Source organism: Candidozyma haemuli, assembly GCF_002926055.2.
Source record: "Candidozyma haemuli strain B11899 chromosome Unknown A_2014730914, whole genome shotgun sequence".
NCBI lineage: Eukaryota > Fungi > Ascomycota > Pichiomycetes > Serinales > Metschnikowiaceae > Candidozyma > Candidozyma haemuli.
In genome coordinates, this window is record NW_020289906.1 from 302,808 (window position 1) to 324,039 (window position 21,232).

Below are 21,232 nucleotides of genomic sequence, written 5' to 3' on the forward strand. Positions count from 1 at the left end.
AGCGCTTGGAGCGCGATGTAGCGATGCCAAATGTTGCCATGACTTTTATGTGGCCAAGGCTGGCGGTGCAGTGGCTGAGCGGCTTAGATCTCGCTTCGGTTAGATCTTGGTGATCCCGCACTCCGTTGGAACTGAAAGTATAGGGAACGAGTGGGCGGTTTTTAGAAAAAGTAGTCTCTGGTTTCATTCTGTAATTCAATATATTCTGCTTTCATCTTTTGTTAGTTCCCCTTCTCGCGTCTTCTTGCTCTTTCCCAAATGGTAAGAAGACTTACTACTTTAAAGCTTGCTCGAGGAACTCGCGGTGTCTTATTGTTTGACTCGGACCATATGCCCTCCAGAGTTTCTTATTCTCATGTTATCTATTTTCAAAAGTGTCCAAAGCAAAAGCGCAAAAGGCCATTATTTAGGGTGGGATGTTTGAGACATCCTTACGATCTCTCATGACGCTTGTAGTCGATGAAGCGGTTCAAATTATTCCACGCCTCTTCTGCACGGGCCCGAAGCTCCGGTTCCCGATGTTTATCTGTACGTTTATAGCAACTGTGCACAGCAGGTTCCAACTTCTCCAAACGGGTTAAGAACCCGCCTTCGACAAACACGGGCAAGTCATATTCGAATTCCGCATCTCCAAATATATCGAAAATAAGATTCAAAGTTTCAACCACAATCTCAACACCCTGTTTTTGACCAGCCCCTGTGAAAAGTGTTCAATTGCCCCAAGAAGAAACTCTCCAATACGCCTAGTAACATCCACGTTGCCAATAGTTTGTGCCAATGTTCCCACAAACCCAACACTAGACAATACAAAGTCTAATTCCAATGCAGGATCTTCTTGCTGGGAAGCGTTCCCAATCACCTCTTGGCACTTGTTTAGCAAACTTTCAACCATTTCGGGATTCACCTTTCTCTGTACCTCCGGCCCGAGGCACTTGCTTAATGCCCATAACACATTGAGACAAAGTCTTTGCGTATCAATATCAGCCTTGCCCGAAACTGACTCAATGGCGTCCCAAAGTTCGGGAATGCAGCTATACCACGCAACAGGAATTGCGCTGCTTGAGACGAAGAGCCAACTCAAATTGTTAAGTGCTACCAACACCTTCTCTGTTAAGGCCAAGCCAGCGCCGTGTTCTTGGTCAAACCTTAACAAATGTAAACATGAAGGAAGCGCGGTTTCTAGAAGCAACAGAACCACGCTATCACTCAAGTCAACTGGTGCACCTTCAGAAGCTTCTTCGAGTGCAAGGAACTCACATATGCTGGTGAAAAGGTCAATAGTCACGTCGATGGCTTGGAGATCGGCGGCTGCTTGAACCTTCTCTGGACTGTCACCTCCAAAAGGTACGTCAATGTCTTTAGGCTTTTCCCCATCGTTCTCTTCTTCTGGCTGTTTTTTCTGAACGGGATCTGTGCTGGTCGTGTTCAACTGTTTGTGTATCTCTTCAAGGTTCGTGCCAGAGATTGTCTGGAAGATATTTCCAAGTATAGAAAGGGACGCGGTTTCTTTGCCCGTCTCTTGTCTGGCTTGGGGATCCACTTCGTAAATGTGGAACCTGATGCCTTCAACTAAGATTTTGCCCAAATGGTTCTTTTCGTGACTTGGATCTTTAATTGCCTCTTCTATTGAGCCGAGAGAGAATTTTGTGTTGTTCACCAATTGCTCAACAAAATCAGAGCTTTCAGAAGCAAACTCGTAAATAAGGTCCAAGAGCGCATTGAAGAGCTTGAGCGATGTCTTGAGCTTTGGTGTATTGAATGCAAGTAATGGGATGACAAGCAGAAGCACTTTGTCAATCTTCCCATAGATGAGATTGTAAAGCTCTTCTGAGCTTGATGCTATTGCTACCACTAGCGATAAAAGGTTCTCGGTGAAGTCATAGAGCATAAGAACTCTCTTCTTTTCCATCTTCTTCTCCAGGTTGTTCGTGATAAAGTCGAACGAAGATTCAATCTTTTCCAAGCCTTTCTCAATAGCAGCCCAGATGTCAGATCTCCATAAATGCTTAGCCACCTCATGCCCTTCTTCAATAGTCAAGTTTCTCAAAAGACCAAACAGCTCCACAACGATCTCATCGTTCAGATCATTGAGTGTCTGCTCCATAATGGTGGTAACAAGGCGCTCCTTAAGTAACAATCTTCTCATTCTGGCATCCTCAGCAAGTACCATAATAGCACTAAGGGCAACCGATCTGTCATTAGGAGCTGAGGAAGACAACTTGGAGATCAAGGGAGAGATCTTGTTCTGTCTCGTAGTCTCATCCTTAATGTCTTGTTTTGATGAGCCGTCTTTACGAGCAGCAGGATTCTTCCTTGCCTTTTGGGATCTTCTACCTCTTTTCAATTTTCCCATATCTATGTGTTTTTGATATGTAACTGAAAATGCACCGATGAGATGGGATTAGGTGTAGTACCATATACAGGCGGGGCCATTTGAAGAAGTGATATAGACATCAAAAGTAGCAATAATATGACCGTAATACAAATAAGAAAATCTAGAATTAATAGTTTTTGTTATTATTGTGCTATACTGGGTCAGTTTTATGTTTTTATTGTATCTACGTTGCATTAACTTGGTATTTTTCTCGGGATCAACCCATTCTATGGCATCAAGGTTTCAAATTAGTTGAATTTGAAAACCACAGGGATTTTTAAACATCACTTGACATCCACTCGCTATTGCTTACACTAGCAAGAAAGTGTAATGTTCCGAATAGTGATATTTCACTCATTGGTCTTCCGCTACCCACCACAAGAAACATGTCTCCGCATCTAAATCGGATCAAAAATATGTTCAGTCCGCTCTTGAAGTACACTAATTTGGCTTTCCCGTGCTCTCGACCGAATCGGTTCTGATTTCAGCATGTTGAAGATCTTTCTCTAGTTCTTCTCTAGGAACATCCTTGAGAGCAGGGTTCAATGTCTCCTTAACTGTGTTCCTGACATCCTGCCACGACTTAGGCTGATCGTCGAAATCACGAACGTAGACGTCATCACGGAGGTTTCCATCCTTCTTTAGTTGTTCACTGCGGTTAGTTGAGACTCGAAAATTGGAAAATTGATGCAACACTTACACTATTAACGGCTGCCAGAACTTTACACCAGTATACCATCCAATGGCACCAACGGCAACTACTGTGATGGCTTTACCGGCTCTTCCAGACATGGCTTCGATACTTCCTATCAGCAACTGAGAAGCGCCTTTAATGCCAGTGAAGTCACGTGCAAGGAGACGAATTTTGCAACCATTGAATACCACCAAAATTAGGCCTGTTATTTGTGTTAATGGTGTATACTTGAGAATAAAGGTGATATAGATACCATGATATCCTAGTTTCCCTTTTTATAATTGGCAGTACTCGAAATACCCATAAATCTTGGAGGTCGTCAATGCCATACACAAGACCCAATAGTAGGCAGTTACAAATAAATACGTCAATTAAGAAAATTGCTTGTTCATTGATTTTGACAAATTTTCATAAATTTAAGCCCTAGGAGTATTTTTATTGAAGCTTCGTTTTTTGGCAGGAAGGCGGCTTGATGGCATCGGTCGTGCGGTGCCCAGCCCACTATATAAATGCTCTCACATTTCCCATCGTTAAATCTTTTCTTCTCTAATCAAAAAGTAAACGGGAATATTTGCCACGACGAGATAATGTAAATTGTCAAGTTATCATCGTTGCCATATTATCATAATATCTCATTCCCCAGAGTAGCTACAACCCACTAGGAAGTTTGTTATCCGATGGGTCTCTTAAGTGAGGCGATGGATTCTGAATGTCGATTTGATGGGTTACATCTTTCTAAACCTCTCTAATACTTAGGCTATTTGTTCTCCATGATCAAACCACTTCTACAGATCCTTTCTCTCGTTCTCTTGGAAAGAGACGTAAAGAAAGGGAAGGTAACTTGAAGAGCTTCAGTGGCACAACCCAGCTGATGTCTGATCTTGCTAAAACAAGGTACGCGTCGTGTAGGCGTATCAAGCAAGTGATTGAAAACCAGTGATTCTTTAGCATGCTCCTTTTCATTGTTGTTGCTCTTCTTGTCTACTTGAAGGAAGCTCCTCTTTGGTGAAGCTCCATAGGTCTACATCGTAAGTTACGTATCGAATGATGATGTATTTATACAGTTAAACCGCAATGGCCCTAGGGCCTATGACAAGATTAGCGTAGCATGGGTCTTAACGGTACTTGTTGAAACCAATGTCCTTAGCCTTCTCTCTGAAGCACTGACGGCAGACGTCCAAACCGTACTTTCTGATCAAACCAGAGTGGGTACCGCAAACTCTGCACTTTCTAGAACCCTTACCGTAGTGTCTTGGGTGGGAGAACCAAACGTTTTCGTGAGCCATGTTCTGTCTGTTAGTAAAAGCTTCAAGGATAGTGTATGGATATGATATAGTGGGGACACAACGAGTTTAAGATATCTGGGATACAGCCACTTGCACGAGGAATGTAGCAAGTTTGTTATAAGGTTGGAAGTGGACTATTTCAAAACGATAAGTTTCATTTTGTTGGGCATGGGATGGACGGTTGAAGATGGAGTCTCCAATACATCAACATGGAAATGTCTTAGATGGACGAGGACAGATTATTTGGGATCGGGAGATTTTAAATATCGATTATATTATCACGGCACTGTATCATTTATCCATTTCATTGTAAGTTTTTAACATACATTTTAGTTGGACTTTCGGTGTATCGTTTGAAGTAGATATTGAAAATTTCCTTGATATCGAGCGTCAGTCCGGTAGATTGAGAAAAATTTGCTACGTGTGGGTACCAGAAAATAGACTGAGGGAACGCACCCGTGCACCCACCCAGTAGGGTGGAAGCCGCAGCTAGGGCTGGAGCCCTAAGACCATCGCGATTCATGCGATGAGCTCCTACAACATAGCATTATCTCATCGCTGTCAACCAAAAGATATCAAATAAGGCATTGCAGTCATGGGGAGAAGCGGTCACTCACATAGGAGTACGCTCAAGAAAGATCATAAACCCTTCAAATCAAGACATGCATCAAAGGGCCTGTTGAAGAACCAGTACAAGGGAAAGGTTGAGAAGACCGGTCCAGGTTCAGGCAAGACACAGAAGGTTGTTTCTAAGTTGCAAAGAAAGAACCAAAGCAAACAGCTTAAGGAACATAAGATCCAGGAGACGAAACTTGCAAGACGTCTATTTGAGGGAGCCTCTGGTGCTGAGAAGGTCATCACTGTCATTGCACTTACACCAGATATCTCTCCAGCAGGCATAGCATCTCAATTAGTGAACAGCATCAAGGCAAGCCCAGAAGACCCAGATGTTGAGTTCTCTGGTCCTTCTGTGGTATCACTTCGTTTGCCACGTTTCAAGTCGAACGTGAAGTTTATCATGCCAGATCAGAATAACTTGATCTCGATTCTAGATGCTACCAAGGTGTCTGATTTCGTCATTTTCGGTCTTTCTGCCGAACAAGAAGTCGAAAAGGAGTATGGTGAACAAATCTTGAGAGCCATTGTTGCCCAAGGTGTGGCTTCTGTCGTTGGTGTGTTGCCTAACGTCATTTCTGCATACCCTAAGAAGAACCTCCAACAAGACATTCGCCAGTCATTGCAATCTTTCTTTGCTCATTTCTTCCCTACCGAAGAGAAGCTTTATGCACTTGAGTCCGACTCTGAGTGCCTTAATTGTATTCGTTTCATTGCACAAAAATTGCCAAAGTCTATCAGCTGGAGAGACTCGAGGGCTTACCTTCTCGCAGACAGCTTAACTTGGGTGGCTGACGCTGACCAAGGCGGCTTCGCTATTGTTGAAGGTACCGTTAGAGGTGTCGGTTTCAATGTGAACAGACTTGTGCATATTCCTGGTCATGGTGACTTCCAAGTGCAGCGTATAGAAAAGGTTGCAAAGCATAAGAACGTTATGGAGGACGAGGAGCTGCATGCATTTAATGCTGACTCTAACCAAGAGTCTCTCGAAGAACTCAATCCCGTAGAAGCTGAAATGGAAGACTTTGACGACGATTATGAGTACGATGACTATGGTGTGAAGATGGAGGGTAAGAATTACTTCGATGGGGGATCCAATGAAGTCAAGAGAAAGTGGAAGGTTCCTGAAGGTACCTCCGAATATCAGAGCAAATGGTTACTAGATGATGTGCTTGAGGCTGCGTCTGATGTTGAAAGTGCTGACGAAATGGAAGAAGTTGGTGAAGACGATGAAGTCGCAGAAGAACTTACCGAAAATGGAATGGATGATGACGATGACATGAAGTCACAGTTTGGTGACAACCAGCTGGAAATGTTTGTTGAATTGTCTCCGGAAGAGGAGGAGGAACAGCTTAAGCAATACAGAGCTATGGAGAAAGAAGACAGAGAATTCCCTGATGAGATTGAGTTGGCTCCTGAGGAGTCTGCCAAGGAGAAGTTGGGCCATTACAGGGGTATCAAGTCTCTTGGAAATTGCGATTGGGATTGGGACGAGCAGGACTCAGAAAGACCACTGGTATACAGCAGATTGCTTAGAATCAACCATTTCAAGGCAACGAGAAACAAGTTGCAAAAGGACGCTGCCAAGGAAGCTCAGGCACTCACCGGTCAAAAATACCGTCTTTATATCCGTGCTCCTCCATCTGTTGCTGAGAACGTGGACGTTAGTGTTGCTCCATTCACAGTTTACCTGTTGCTTCAACACGAACATAAATTGGCCGTCACCAACTTTTCTTTCACTTCATGGGAAGACTACGAAAAGCCAGTTCCATCGGGAGAACAGCTTATTGTGCAATACGGTTTCAGAAGACAGGTTATCAGTCCAATGTTCAACCAGGCTTCTAACACCTCTAACAATGTTCACAAGAGCGAGAGATTCGCTCACCAAGGCGATCTTAGCATTGCAACTGCGATTGCTCCTCCAATTTTCCACAACGCTCCTGCTATTTACTTTAGACCTACTCCAGAAGGCGGCTTAGAGCTTGTGGGTCAAGGTACATTCTTGAACTGTGACCACACGAGAGTGATGGCCGAGAGAACTGTCTTGACCGGCCACCCAGTCAAGATTCACAGACGTCTTGTCACCGTCAGATTCATGTTCTTTAACACTGAAGATATCAACTGGTTCAAGGCTGTGCCATTGTTCACCAAGTCAGGCAGAACTGGTTTCATCAAGGAGAGTTTGGGTACTCATGGTTACTTCAAGAGTACTTTCGACGGGCGTCTTTCTGCCCAGGACGTGGTTGCCATGGCACTCTACAAACGTGTTTGGCCCTCAGTTTCCCATCTGTGGGTTGCTTAGTGTATATTAATGGGATAACGGCATTAGAGATTACCAGTAGAGTATATATGGAGAAGCTGTGCGAAAGAATGGCTGCAAAACTCAGCTAGAGGCACGAATTACAGATTTACTTTAATAGGTAATGACGATTAGTCAGGCTATTTTCGTTAGAGTCTGAACTATAAATTAAGTGGTTACTTTTTTTTTTTTTTTTTTTTTTTTACAAGAACTAGGTTTGGTCTGGTCTGGTAGCCTCAGACATGGCCCTCCATAGACTCAAACCATACAGCACTGGCAGATCCGTCAGATGACTTAAACCATATCCTTTCCATAACATTCCCTCAATTCCAATCTTAACTGGACAATTCCACGTTGTGTATACCGCCACCAGAATGTCCTATATGGTGACAAAGAAGTCTTGGATTTCCATAAAGCATGACCGCCGAAGTCCGAGCCATGTTGCGAAGACACTAAGGAGTTCAAAGAACAATAGCTAATGAAGCCACTTCAAGCCACTATTAAATGGAATTATTTGATTGAAAATCTTCGGCAAACCATAGACCATTTTTTTCATTTTTTTTCATGTACACTATAACTATGGCCTGAGTATTGGTCTAGATGAAAGCTTATCTTTCTGTCTATATCTTCGCACACTTTCCTACATGCCTCTTGGGCTCCAGTATTAACCATTTGCTCATCTTAAGTATTTTCATTACTACACCATCATGAGTACAACATCATTACCAACAGGCTACACTCCAGCCACTGCTGGATTCACCTGTAATTCCTGCTCGGTCAGGTTTGTCAGTGCTGATTTACAAAGACAGCATATGAAGACTGAGTGGCACAGATATAATCTTAAGAGAAGAGTGTCTGGACTACAGCTGATTTCTTCAGATGTGTTTGCCGAGAAGGTATTGGCTTCTCAGAGCAGAAGCGGAGAGGATGAGGAAGAAGACGAATATGGCTTCCATGTCAACCACAGAAGAAGATCTGGCAAGGGCCAGAGACAGATAACCAAGAAGGACTTGAAGCAGATGGCAAGGGCAGAAAGAGGAAGAGAACTCGACATTCCAGAGGTTCCTTTGCCTAGAGGAGTCAGTCCTGCTGGGTCACTTGCATCTACATTCTCCTTGGGAGACTCTGAGCATTTCTTATCCGAAGGAGACTTTGACACTGGATCTGAATTCAACTACTCTGAACCTGAGGGCTACTACTCTGGCAGAGATTCTGATACTGAAGAGCTGTACGTTAGCGGATCCGAGTCTGAAACCGAGGATCAGCTCGAAGAAATCCCTAACCATTACTGTTTCTACTGTGGCAAGAACAATGTTCTGGTTGAAACTAACTTAAGACATATGCTGAACACTCATGGCCTCTACATTCCTGAAAGAACATACTTGAAAGATCTCGACGGTTTGCTCACTTTCCTTAACGAAGTTATTTACATTGACCACGAGTGCCTTACTTGTGGCTTCGAAGGTAAATCTTTGGAGAGTATCAGACAGCATGCCGTGTCTAAAGGACACTGCCGTATGCCTTACGAAACCAAGGGCGAAAGAGCCGTATTTGACGATTTTTATGACTTCTCATTAGCATCCTCGCTGCCTACCACAGCCACCACTTCCAAGAGAGTTACCTTCTCGGATGGTACCGACGACCACAACGCTGTGGAGATAGAAGATTTGCCAAACTACACTGTGGACTCTCGCGAACTCACGCTTCCCTCAGGATCTAGAGTGTTACACAGAGACGTTAGACAGCCACGCCTGTCGAGCACCAGTCTTATCGCTCGCGATACCCCAGAACTGACGAAGACTGTCGCTCTTGTGGATAGAAGATTTGCCCCAGGCATCACGCTGCACGAAGTTTCGAAGCAAGAGAAGGCTGTTAGACGTATGGAGCAGAAGAGCAGAAACGTGCATCTGAGAAGATGGAAGACCAAGAAGGTGAACTACCAGGCACACTTCAGAGACGAGCTTCTCCAGTAATTGATCATAGAGCAGGACAATAAGTATCAGGAAATACAGGGAACAAAACCAGCCATACCCGTAGGCACAATTTCGATTTTAAAGGGCTGGGCCAACCCTAGTTGCTCACTCCAGACCATATGCTAAGCAGACCGCGCTTTGATTTCGCAGCCATAGATAACGCCTTACCAAAGCATGAGCCACACCCACATCACCTAAAAACCCTTACCGGCTTTGAACGCCCAAAATATGTAAAATGAAAATACCACCTTCCCACCCCACTTTCCGTGACACTCTTTATTTTTTACTCCCTCTTCACATCTCTTCCCCTAATTGATGTACAGCGGATGATTCTGCCCTGGAGCTTCCTACAACGGTGCTGTAGGATGACGCTTGTGTACACTCCACGCGCCTCACAGAAGCCGATCGAACTTCCAGAATTACCTTACATTTAACTGTCTAGAGAAGACCAAATACCTTTTTATAATTACTACTCATCCTATAAAGAGTTTCTCTCTTACCCCCTTTTATGCTTTATGGTGTACGAGACGTATCTATATGATTTGCTAGCTGTGGCTCCCGAGGCCTCGGGAGACGAGATAGGCAAGGCTTACAAGAAGCTAGCCTTAAAGTACCATCCAGACAAAACCAACCATAACCCTGAGCTTACAGAGAAATTTAAAGAGGCCACGCGAGCTTACGAGATCCTTAAAGAGCCTCATACAAGAAACGTATATGATGCCTATGGCCCTGATGGTCTAGACGGCACGGCTGCTGCTAAAGAGGAACAGCAGGCGAGACAGAATCAGCGCAGAAGAGGACCTACCACACGGTTCCCATTCCAACAAGACCTATTTACACAGATGTTCAATGACATGAATTCTGTTTTCTCGGGTTCTCCGTTTGACCAGCACTTTGGGTTCTTTGGAGGACCTGGACCATCCATGGGGAATGCTGCAGGCAGCAATATGAACATGGGATTCAATATGAATATGAACATGGGCATGGGTACCGGTGCTGGTGCCGGTGCTGGTGCCGGTGGCAAGCGTGTGGTACGTCCTGCTCCAGCAGACCCTCAGGCCAATCGAGTCCAGCAGGGTCCAGACATTCAGCATACTTTCAAGGTGTCGTTAGCAGATATGTACTACGGCCGCTTGGCCAAGTTCCAGCTCGCGAGACGTGCCAAGTGTACTACCTGTGGTGGTGTTGGGGGCCTCAATCCTCGTACATGCCGTCAATGTAATGGCCTGGGTAGAATTATTGTCCAGATCACAGACCGTTTTACCAGAGTCCAAGAAATTGGTACATGCCAGCCATGTCGTGGTACAGGTATCTATACTTCTGCTGCAGACAAATGTCCCGACTGTGACGGCGGCTTTAAAATGGAGAAGACGATTCTCAGTGTTCAGATTCTCCCTGGTCTGAAGAATGGCGACAAATGTATACTTCGAGGCATGGCAGATGAGGGAAGAAACATTGTTCCTGGTGACGTTGTTATCCATCTTCAGGAGATCCCTCATCCTTTTCTCGTGAGAAGAAACAATGACCTATATCTCGAGAAGGATATCGACTTGAAGACGGCCCTTCTCGGTGGTAGTGTCATGGTGCATGACTTCATCAATACTGGTGAAGATCTCAAGATCTTAGTCAATGTCCACGGCAATGACTCTATGAACGACTCTTTAGATTCTGAAATCAAACATGGAGAAGTTGTTGGCTCAATCAATCTGAATGCGCCAAAGATAGTCAAGGGCATGGGCATGCCTATCAATCTGAGTATCCGTCAAGGTAGATACTTCCAGAACGACAATTTAGAAACAAACCATTCCAGCATAAAGCGCGGCGACTTATTTATTAGATTCAATGTCCAAATTCCATCATTGGATCAATTCTCCAGCATCCAAGACATCGCTATGCTTTCCAAGATCTTGCCGGATAAGCCAGCAGAGCAACCCGGCAGATCCACCACACACGAACAGCATCTTTCAAACTTGCCTGAGGCACCTATAGTAACGGGTTCAAAGGTTCATTCACCTGAGGAGTATGATTATGACCGCATTGAAGTTGACAGCCAGGACCTGAAGGAAGAAGAACAAGACGACATTTTCTACATGGGTGAATGGTCAAAAGAAGCAGACGAAGGAAAGAAGAGGCGGAAGTGTAACAGCAGACAGTCGGCTAAGACAGGCGCAAAAGGATCTGATCCCGCGACGTTTGGCAAGACTAGTGTTCGCTGTTGATTCATCGCCACACCTTCCCATCGACAACTCATGAGACCACAGAAACACATAACAAACACCAATGGTGCTTCTCGAGTTTGTAACATTTAATAGGGTAATTGGCTCAAGATAAACCGTCCTTGTATAACATTTTCTCTCCTATGGCGCTCGAAATTAGCAGCCATTCCTGCACTCACTGCCACTATCAACATATGGATCGATCTTCCTCTACGTTACGATAAGTCTGACATTCCACTACCACCATGGCTGAACCACGCGTTTTGGAACCAGCCATAATAAAGGATCTTTCCAATCACATATATGAAAGAAGAAAAGCTACCGCTTTCCAAATTGAGGGCTTCACAAAGCAAGCATTGGCCAGGAACGACTCGCCCACGATCTCCAAAATTATAGCTGAATTAACCGAACTTCTCGATGGTGTCTCCACCTCAGCAACTATGGGAGCCATCACCGCCCTAGGAAGTGTCTCTGTGGCATTGGGCTCGTTCGCTATCGCATACTTTTTAGATGATATCGTTAGACCAATCTTCCGTACCTTTAAAGATACCGACGCCAGGGTGCGCTACTATGCATGTGAGTCCTTATACAATATCTCCAAGATCGCCAGGGGTGAGATTCTCTTGTATTTCAATGAGTTGTTTGACATATTGTGTATTTTGGTGACAGATACTGAGTCGTCAGTGAAGAATGCTGCTGATATCTTGGACAGATTGATTAAGGATATCGTGAGTGCCAAGTCTACCAACTATGTATCAATTTTGCAACAAAAACCGGAAGAGACGACAGATATTGAATCGAATGTTCCTGGACCTGACGGATTAAGGATCCAGGTGAACAATCCTCAAGATGCACTGAAGGCTTTCTCGTTGCCCAAGTTCATCCCCACACTATTAGAACGGATGTACACAATTGACCCCTTTGCCAAAAAGTTTTTACTAAGCTGGTTGGAGCTTTTTGATGATATCCCTTCATTGGAGCTCCTCACATTCCTTCCAAACTTTTTGGAGCCACTTGTCAGGTTCTTGATGAACAATTGTCCCTCTGATGTCAGAGTGGAAACACACAATCTTCTCAATATTTTCTTGAAGGAGATCAGAAGCATTTACAAGGTCAAATATGATTTGAAAAAGAAGCAGCTTGCAGCTGACGTTACAGAGAAGCAAAAGAGTCAACAAAATAAGGAACAAGAAGTGGAGGAGAATATGAATGGCCTCAACATAGAAAATGAGCAACTGGCCACAGCAGATGATACTGCTTCCATCAAGTCAAGCTCGACGACAGTCATAAGAAGGCCAGCGAAGAAGAATGATGGTGAACGAGAGGGAGGTACCGGAGAGAACGATATTTCCCAAGGAGACGACTCTCTCTTTATTGATGGACAAGATATTTTCATTGATTGTCCACGTATTATTGACATTTTGCTCTCATTCCTCAGATCAACCAAGACCAATATATCACAAGACGTTAAATTGAACGACTTGTCTGGTGAATCGCATGAGATATATTTGGAGATTCAGTCTACAGTTCTCAAATGGCTTCAGGAGCTTGTGTCCATTACCCCAACAAGCTTCTCCAAGTTTCTTCCTGATTGTATCGCCATTAATATGCATAATATTGCGTTGGCTGATGATAATAAAGACTACGAGCTTAGGTCACAATTCTTGAAGTTCAACCAATCCCTTCAATCTTATTTGGTCAGGCTTAACCAAAGCGCTTCGGACGCTAATGTTGAGCATGCCGCCGAAAGCAAGACTCTGCCAACCGAGCTAAATATCAGTGAGAATGACATCGAGGGGCTCAACAAGGACGTCTTAGAAGAGTTCACTGAATTATACCTCAACAAGTCATTGAGAATGGTGATGAATGAATGTCTCCATAACGTTAACGAGCTTGCTCGTTTAACACTGTTGGATTGGCTTACTTTCCTTTATTCCAGCTATCCGGAGAGCTTTTTTGAGCTTGGCGAGAATGAGGAAAATCACGATAAGACCGACCGCTATCTTTTCGACTTGACAGCACTTTTAAGATCATCAACCGACTCGAGTAATGATGTGATCTCTAAGGTATTGCTGTTAGCTTCCAAAATTTCGGAAGACAACCAAGAGTTCTTTAAGGAATTCATGGTTAAATTGATTTCCTTCTTTGAAAATGATGGCGTGGAGAATACTGGTAGAATAGGCCAGTCAGATGAATCACCATCAGGCCAGAACACGATATCAAGAGACAAGGTAGAATTTATCATAAGGAGACTTTGTGTTTCTATCAGTGCCGAAAAGATCTTCCAGACTTTATCCGAAGTCTTGGTATCATTAGAAGGGTTGAATTTGGAGTTTATTGGCAACATCGTTGTCACCCTTAACAATATTTTGTTGACAGCCCACGAACTTCTGGGTCTCCGCCAGAAATTGAAGAATCTTGATTTTCAGAGAAATGAAGATTGGACCTTCTTTTCCGCCTTATTCCAGAGCTGGTGTCACAGCCCTGCTAGTGCATTATCGATATGTTTGCTTACATCTAATCACGAACTTGCATTCCTCATCATCAAATGCCTCGGTGAGCTGGAAGTAACGTTTCAGCTTCTCACGCAACTTGATATTCTTATCCAGTTACTTGAAACTCCTATCTTTTTGAAGCTAAGGTTACAACTTTTGGAACCAGATAAGCATCCTCACCTTTACAAGACACTTTATGGTATCCTTATGATAATGCCTCAGTCAAGCACATTCACCACCTTGAAAAATAGACTTTCAACAGTGGCTCCATTCCACGGTCAAAACAGCCCCGCTGGATTGTCGTTGAATACTCCATCTTCTACCCCAGGTGCTATCCCCACGTCAAACAGTGCTCAACTTTCTGCTAGACGGAAGAAAATCCATGAGTTGGCTGACAAGTTTAGCAAGGTTAATGACATACATCAAGCAAACAGATCAAGACGCCGTTTGCAAGATTATGTCAAGGTGGAGGATCCTGTAAGGGAACATTCAAAGCACCAGCCTGAGCCTTCTATTGCGAGCACAGACCAAAAGGGTATTGGAAGTTACTCTGGAAAGGACAACAAGCAAAGAACATATAAGAGATAATGGGATACAAGGATTGCTATAAGTAGCCAAATATAAATGAAACATAGGTTGTGAAATGTAGTTAAAATGCTATATGATGTGATAAATTATGCTAAAAGAGATAAATCTGCGATGCTTCTTCATCAAGAAGAACCATTCATAAATACCTGTGGGGTGCACTGGGTGTGCTGTCTTTCAAATCTCTTTGGAGAATCAAAATGACCAGAGAAGCGTTTCGGAGCTTCATTAGAAATGTGGGGAGATCCATACAACGAGTCAGGATCAGCATCCAGAGGGACATCGAGGGAGTACCTGTGGTGAACCATAGCGCCTTCTGACCGCAAATAATTGAACACGGAGTCAGAGAGATCTTCCAAACTTTGAATAACAGATGTGTTTGTTGTGGATTCGGATTGCCTCTTTCCTCTTTCTTCGCCATGACCAGACGAGGAAGATTCGTGGGAGTTTGATTTCGATTCAGTGGTTGAATGTGAAACTCTATGGTCGTTGAAATTGGCAAGATTCTGAACAGGTGAGTCCTCTTCTGATGATGTGAATGTAGCAACCGACCTGTTTACTGGTTGCATTGAATAAAGGGCAACGTTGGATAGATTTGGTGTAGACCGTTCTTTCTTGGAAACCAAATCCACCTTGTCAAAGTTGTGGACATACACTTGAGCTTGTGCTTTGCGATTTGATTGGGCTTCTGTTGAAGATGAAACAGACACATTCGACGTCTTTCCAGGTGAACCATCGATCTTGGCCAATTTGTACCTCTGTTTCCAGTCACCAATGCTAACCGGCGAGTCATTATAGACGGGATCAAACATGTTAGCATTGAAGCTTATCTGAGGCGAAGGGAGTGGGTCAGAAAGAAGTGAAGCGTTCTGGTTACCAGATTCTTTAGCAGGTTTGGTTCCCTTTGGAGTCTTTGGATCCAGACGGTATTTCCTCCTTAGATGCTTATCTGGCCTGTCAGAGGGCCCTGAAGATGATGACGATGAAAAATTCTGACTAGGCTTCTCCTTTGGCTTCTTCTCGTTGTTCTTCTTGAAACCTTGCTGTTTGAGCCTGAAATCAACCTTAGCAGCGATTGTTCTTCTTAAGAGCAATTCAAAGAGAAGCCTTGTTTCGAGTTGTTCTTTTTCTTTGCCGGTAACGTACTGAGATTCAAGTGGAAGGATCTCATGGAGCTTTGGTGGGATAGCGTATTTGCCTGCAAATGCCGCCTGTCTGTAGCTTTTGAAGATCCTCTCCTTGTATTGAACATTGTCACTATAAGTGAGTTGTTCTGGTCTCTGAATTCTTGGAGGTGCTAGTGATCTACCCTTGGGAGAAGGTACTCTCTCCAGCAAGGGTAATTCAGCTTCTGGTTGTCTCTCTTCTGGAACCAATGGGGCTGGAGGATGTCCTTGGATCACTTGAGGGTAGATATTGATTGTAGGAATGAGGCTGATGATGTTGGTAAATTGGTATGCTGCCATTGTTGGAGGAAGAAGCTCCCGAATCATCTGACTGCCATTATTCTTTTGAAAGAAGTTTTCAAACTCATCCTCAGACGAGAACTTTGGAGCCGCTTTGATGGGATAGTAATTGAATGATCTTCTTCTTCTCACAGGAAACAAAAACGACAATCTCGGAGGTTTCTTCGCCTTTTTCTTCCCCTTTGATTCTGTTCCTGAAGTAGTCAGCTCGTCAAGTAGAAGCCCATCAGGCAAGTCTTCTCTTCTCACCATCTTAGTACGCTTCCTGATACCGTTCCTATGCCTCAACGAGGCCAGTCTCGAGATCGTCGAGTTACCTCTTCTTATTTCTGAATCGTCAATTAAAGTAACAGTTGGATGTCTGTTATGCGAAGTAGTAAATCCATGTGCTGGGGAATGTCCATTATGGATATCATTCTCGATATCTATATAAGTAGCACTCTTAGTAGGGCTCAGACGTTGTTGAAGCTGGGCTGAATTGGGATCGTACAACACATCGAACGGGTTGCTTTGCTGCCTCCTGTGAACATTTCGTTTCGGTTCTTGCAATAAGGTGGTATTGGGCTGTGTGCTGATATGTGAAGCAGAACTACCATATGAGAACTGCCTAGATAACTCTGAGGCCCTGGACCGAATGGAATGGATGGCTTCCGGATCCGGCCACTGAGGGGAGGTTATTATCATGAAGACAGAGGACTTATTGGAGGAAGAAACGAGTAGTTTGAATGAATCAGAATATTAAGGGATGAGACATTTCAGGAACCATGGCAGCTGTGCAAAATTAGATCAGTATGGCTGGCTGCGAAAACCTCATTAGGAAACGTCTCCTGTGGGTACTGCATGAAGTGTACACGATTTGAGACGATGCAATGAAGCATAACCTTAGACGAGCCGCAACTAGGAGCGAAGGAGAATGACAAAAATGTGGAAAAGAGGGAATTCGGAAAAATATGAGTCAGTTAAAAATATTAAGTGGAAGGGGAGGCAAAAAGAATGCGCAAGCCCGGAATCGAACCGGGGGCCCAACGATGGCAACGTTGGATTTTACCACTAAACCACTTGCGCAAGTGAGAAAATGCTCCGAGACGGGGAATTGAACCCCGGTCTACCACGCGACAAGCGGTAATTCTAGCCACTAAACTATCTCGGACTGATCTGTATGAACGAAGCAGCCAACCATATAAATCAGATAGGTACATAATTGATCTTGAAAGTTTCTTACCTTAAAATCAAAATTCTAAAAGTATTTTATGTTTATTAGATAAAAAATACTCTAAATATTGTTGTGGCCGATTTTCAGCCCAGTTTGACAACTTTTTAATGCCATTTGACGTTGGAGAGCTTCTGTGGTAGTTATATGATACTGCCGGTGCCTTAGTACAACCTTATACTACTTGGTGGTTCCAACACAACACAGTCGAAAACACATGTTCAATATGAATTCTGACATTACGGTAAATAAATAGATAAACGGTTGCACCCTCCCTGGTCTTTGAATCGTTGGCAATCACATACTTGGATCGTTTCCTGGTAGAACTGGTCGCAACCCACATATTTACCCATAGATTCACACAACGCCAGCTGTTTCACTTTCAAAACACCAACTGAACTCATACAGCTTCATTTTCATCCCTCCAATAACTCCTTCGTTATAAATTACCCCCCTCTAATTCACCTGGCCTTCTCTGGCGCCTCCAACTCTAATGGGTGCAAAATGCGCGATTCTATCAGCTGAGAAGTACCCACTGAGACCAGAGGCAAGTCATCTTCCACCCACCACCATGTTCTTGTACGCAAGGTTAAGTCTACTGATACCCAAAAGGGGGATCAGGAACTTTAGCGTCTCGAGCACGCTCAATCAATTCCGTGTGGCCGTTGTTGGAACTGGACCTGCTGGGTTCTACACTGCTCACCACTTGCTCAACAAGTCTAATGGACTTCCGATCAAGATCGACTTCTTTGATAGATTGCCAACTCCTCATGGCTTGAGTCGATATGGTGTGGCTCCAGATCATCCTGAGGTGAAGAATTGCGAGGAATACATGGATAATATCATGGCCGATCATCCCGATAAGGTGCGTTTCTTTGGTAACGTTAACATTGGTACTGACATTCCGCTTAAAGACCTTCAGGATGTTTACCATTCCATTGTGTTATCATATGGCTGCACTAGCTCGGATAACCGTCTAAATATACCTGGGGCTGATTCACCGGCGGTGATTCTGGCTCGTCAGTTCGTGAACTGGTACAATAGCCATCCAGACAGTGAATTTAGCGACGCTAAGATCCCTCCTCCACTTGAAAAGATCAAGAATGTTACCATCATTGGTAATGGTAATGTGGCAATTGATGTGGCTAGAATTTTGCTAGCCGATCCTGAGAAGCACTGGTCCCCTACCGATATAAGTGTTGAGGCTACTGAACTACTCAAGAAAAGTGCTGTCGAACGAGTAAATATCGTTGCAAGGAGGGGTTTACTTGAATCTGCTTTCACCAACAAGGAAATCAGAGAATTGGCTGATCTCAAGAAGCATCTGAAAGTGCAATTCGTACCAATTGATACGGAAATCATGGATAAAATTAGGCCCAACTCTAAGAAATTGCCACGAATTGACAAGAGAAAGTTCTCTATTCTTGAAAAGGCCTCTGATGAAGCATCTGCTGCAGCTGATCAACCTGGGTATAAGAAATGGGCGCTAGAGTTCCAAAAGGCCCCCAAAGAGTTTGTGGCTGATCCAAACGATCCAACATTGCTTAAAGAAACTGTCTTCGAAATTAACGAACTAGTTGAAGACAACCTCACCAAGAAAGTTAGTGTCAAGGGTACGGGAAAGACGGTAACCATCCCTAATGAATTGGTGATTTTATCCATAGGCTACAAGGGAGCCCCTCTTGATGGATTTGATGAAGTTGGATTGGCATTTGATAAATCCAAGAACTCTCTAGTGCATAAAGAAGGTAGACTTATGCTAGGAGATAAACTTGGAAAGGATTTGGACTATAATTACAGTTACGATAAAGGCTGGTACACGGCCGGTTGGATTAAAAACGGACCTAAGGGCGTCATTGCAACCACAATGATGGAGTCTTTTGATACAGCAAACAATGTATTAGAGGACCTTAACAATGGCATATATAATAAGCCTACTAAAGATGGAGGGGAGGTGGCCATTCCTGACCATGCCGTTACATGGGAAGGATGGACCAAGTTAAACCAGCATGAACTAGAAGACGGGGAAAAGCTCCACAAGGCTAGGAACAAGGTACCTACCGTGAGCGAAATGCTTCGCATAGCTAAATAGACGGCTATAGATCAACACATCCTGTGATCTTAAAGAAGTAGTTGACATGGTCTCCACGACTAAATGAGCTGGGCAACATTGACTGATAGTCAAGCAACTGGTCGTCCTCAACATAATCTGTACCTCTTCTGATCATAGTCCCTGGCGACTGTTGAGGACCTTTGGCGCTAAGGTAGTACTGGTACCCACATTGTTTATAGTGGGACGTTGGCGGTAACATGGGAATAAGATCATGAATATGAGTCGCTCTGATAAGACCACTCAGAAGCGTATCGAAAGAATGGTACTTTCTGATGTGCCTTTCTGCGTACTCAGTGTCGAAAAGAGTATCGACAAAGTCCACAAAGTTACTGTTTCCAACCTTAGGACCACCCAAAGTGACCACCAAAGTGTCATAGCCCAACAATCTAAATTCAACTCCAGTGAGTGTTGCGAGAGCAGCACCCAAAGAGTGGCCAGTGACGACGACTGAGTAGTGGGGAAGTTTCTCCTTCAACTTGACCACCTCATTCACGATTTCTTCAGCATTTGATCTGATAAAGGTGTTGAAACCTTTATGAATAGTACAGCCTTCACAGTACTCCTCCGATTCAACATCAAAGTCGTCCTCTTGAGCATGAACCAAGGGTTCATACTTGGAATGGATAAACTCAAAGTTACTGATCCAGTCTTGGGTAGATGAAGTTCCCCGGAAAACAACATAAATTCTCTCTGACTCTGGCTCTAAAGCAATAAAACCGGAGCCCACCACTAACCAGTCAGTGAAATTAAACACCTTATAGATTTTCATGTGTTTGATACTGGGGTAACTGCATGAATGGGAAGGACAAGCTTCCTTCTGTTCACCCAAAACACCAGGATGAACTCCCTTTTTGAGACAATAAGCCACAGCCGAAAGATGGGCATACTTGTGAAGCTCTTGATAATCTCTATCGCCTTGTTTGCCATAAGAAAGAGCCGAAACGGGTTGAGTGATGTTCACCGGGCTCGCTAGAGCACCAGTCAATAGCATCCAAAGAGTGGTAAGCTTCATAGTTGGAATAATCACCTTTGCTACAAAAATTCCCGGAAAGTTCCCCTTTTTATTAAATTTTCATGCCCCCGTATTCCAGTAGAGCATGTCGTGCAACGGAGCAGTACTTGCCCCAAACAGATCTATTTACAAGCCTTATTTGTCCTTTTTCAGCAAGTCCTCGCCAAAAGGCTGATCCTCACGAGCCTTGTCCAACATGGGCTTTATCTTGTGCTGGGCCAAAGCCGTATTCACACAAGTGATGTAGTCATCCCAAAGTTCAGTACACTCATTGTGAAGCGATTTGCCCTGCAAAAACTTTTCCGTGTACCATTTGTTGAAGCAGTCATCATACTGCGTTTTAGCATCGGTACATTCGGGGGCAAAGGATACTGACATGATATTGCCCATTCCTAAGAGTCTATGGGGATGATGATGGATACGGTAGTAGCTGGAGAAAGGCAGTATCAGAGAAGTGTGCGAGTTGGAGGTCTGGGTGCAGAGAGACTGTGATAATCCGGGAGGAATAAGCTGGGGCAGAGCCGGGGGAAACACCACTTTCTAAAATATGCTTGGAAATGGAAAGTGTAGAAGTCACATCTTCGAAAAGGGTAGGTAATTTCGATAAATTTTGAGAGGCGTTTCGACATCTTTCTGGTCAGAGAGTGGGGAAGATATGTTAGTATCTGGGGAATGGCTGCGAAAAATCTGTAACTGATAGAGTGTGCCCTGGGGAAGAAGGTCACTTATCGTCCAAGAGTGGTTGCCATAGTGAGGTCTTAAGTATCTTAGGAAGCATGGGGATCACATTAGGGGCTACTTTTTTCCTGATTTCTTGGTATGACTCCGGGTCGGCGATGTAGTCCACCACCACCAACCTGATTGGTGGGATTTAGATGAAAAACTAGAAATCAT

The 21,232-nt window shown here is 44.0% G+C and overlaps 9 protein-coding genes and 2 non-coding genes across 11 annotated transcripts; 5 read left to right on the forward strand and 6 right to left on the reverse strand. All coding sequences in view use genetic code 12, as the record gives it.

The window, feature by feature from the left end:
* Positions 1 to 431: 431 nt before the first annotated feature.
* On the reverse strand, positions 432 to 4,354 carry CXQ85_000131 (40S ribosomal protein S29; the record flags this gene model as incomplete). The annotated part of the gene is made up of 4 exons (XM_025483891.1): positions 432 to 697; positions 742 to 2,317; positions 2,843 to 3,026; positions 4,194 to 4,354. 4 exons carry the CDS (start codon positions 4,352 to 4,354, stop codon positions 432 to 434), a joined length of 2,187 nt encoding a protein of 728 aa, XP_025342106.1.
* A 595-nt stretch (positions 4,355 to 4,949) lies between these two features.
* TSR1 (Tsr1p) lies at positions 4,950 to 7,271 on the forward strand (the record flags this gene model as incomplete). Its single annotated transcript, XM_025483892.1, has 1 exon — positions 4,950 to 7,271. The coding sequence occupies one exon, from the start codon at positions 4,950 to 4,952 to the stop codon at positions 7,269 to 7,271; it is 2,322 nt and encodes a 773-aa protein (XP_025342107.1).
* Positions 7,272 to 7,975: 704 nt separating this feature from the next.
* Positions 7,976 to 9,241, forward strand: CXQ85_000133 (uncharacterized protein; the record flags this gene model as incomplete). The annotated part of the gene is made up of 1 exon (XM_025483893.1): positions 7,976 to 9,241. The coding sequence occupies one exon, from the start codon at positions 7,976 to 7,978 to the stop codon at positions 9,239 to 9,241; it is 1,266 nt and encodes a 421-aa protein (XP_025342108.1).
* Positions 9,242 to 9,756: 515 nt separating this feature from the next.
* On the forward strand, positions 9,757 to 11,460 carry CXQ85_000134 (uncharacterized protein; the record flags this gene model as incomplete). The annotated part of the gene is made up of 1 exon (XM_025483894.1): positions 9,757 to 11,460. The coding sequence occupies one exon, from the start codon at positions 9,757 to 9,759 to the stop codon at positions 11,458 to 11,460; it is 1,704 nt and encodes a 567-aa protein (XP_025342109.1).
* A 242-nt stretch (positions 11,461 to 11,702) lies between these two features.
* On the forward strand, positions 11,703 to 14,540 carry CXQ85_000135 (uncharacterized protein; the record flags this gene model as incomplete). The annotated part of the gene is made up of 1 exon (XM_025483895.1): positions 11,703 to 14,540. The coding sequence occupies one exon, from the start codon at positions 11,703 to 11,705 to the stop codon at positions 14,538 to 14,540; it is 2,838 nt and encodes a 945-aa protein (XP_025342110.1).
* Positions 14,541 to 14,662: 122 nt separating this feature from the next.
* Positions 14,663 to 16,687, reverse strand: CXQ85_000136 (uncharacterized protein; the record flags this gene model as incomplete). The annotated part of the gene is made up of 1 exon (XM_025483896.1): positions 14,663 to 16,687. The coding sequence occupies one exon, from the start codon at positions 16,685 to 16,687 to the stop codon at positions 14,663 to 14,665; it is 2,025 nt and encodes a 674-aa protein (XP_025342111.1).
* Positions 16,688 to 16,997: 310 nt separating this feature from the next.
* Positions 16,998 to 17,068, reverse strand: CXQ85_000137. The gene has a single exon. It is a non-coding gene; the product is annotated as a tRNA-Gly (tRNA).
* A 13-nt stretch (positions 17,069 to 17,081) lies between these two features.
* On the reverse strand, positions 17,082 to 17,153 carry CXQ85_000138. Its single transcript has one exon. It is a non-coding gene; the product is annotated as a tRNA-Asp (tRNA).
* A 631-nt stretch (positions 17,154 to 17,784) lies between these two features.
* On the forward strand, positions 17,785 to 19,279 carry ARH2 (NADPH-adrenodoxin reductase; the record flags this gene model as incomplete). Its single annotated transcript, XM_025483897.1, has 2 exons — positions 17,785 to 19,211; positions 19,255 to 19,279. 2 exons carry the CDS (start codon positions 17,785 to 17,787, stop codon positions 19,277 to 19,279), a joined length of 1,452 nt encoding a protein of 483 aa, XP_025342112.1.
* A 30-nt stretch (positions 19,280 to 19,309) lies between these two features.
* CXQ85_000140 (putative lipase) lies at positions 19,310 to 20,338 on the reverse strand (the record flags this gene model as incomplete). The annotated part of the gene is made up of 1 exon (XM_025483898.1): positions 19,310 to 20,338. The coding sequence occupies one exon, from the start codon at positions 20,336 to 20,338 to the stop codon at positions 19,310 to 19,312; it is 1,029 nt and encodes a 342-aa protein (XP_025342113.1).
* Positions 20,339 to 20,473: 135 nt separating this feature from the next.
* Positions 20,474 to 21,116, reverse strand: CXQ85_000141 (uncharacterized protein; the record flags this gene model as incomplete). Its single annotated transcript, XM_025483899.1, has 2 exons — positions 20,474 to 20,738; positions 21,064 to 21,116. The coding sequence occupies 2 exons, from the start codon at positions 21,114 to 21,116 to the stop codon at positions 20,474 to 20,476; spliced, it is 318 nt and encodes a 105-aa protein (XP_025342114.1).
* Between the last annotated feature and the right edge of the window lie 116 nt (positions 21,117 to 21,232).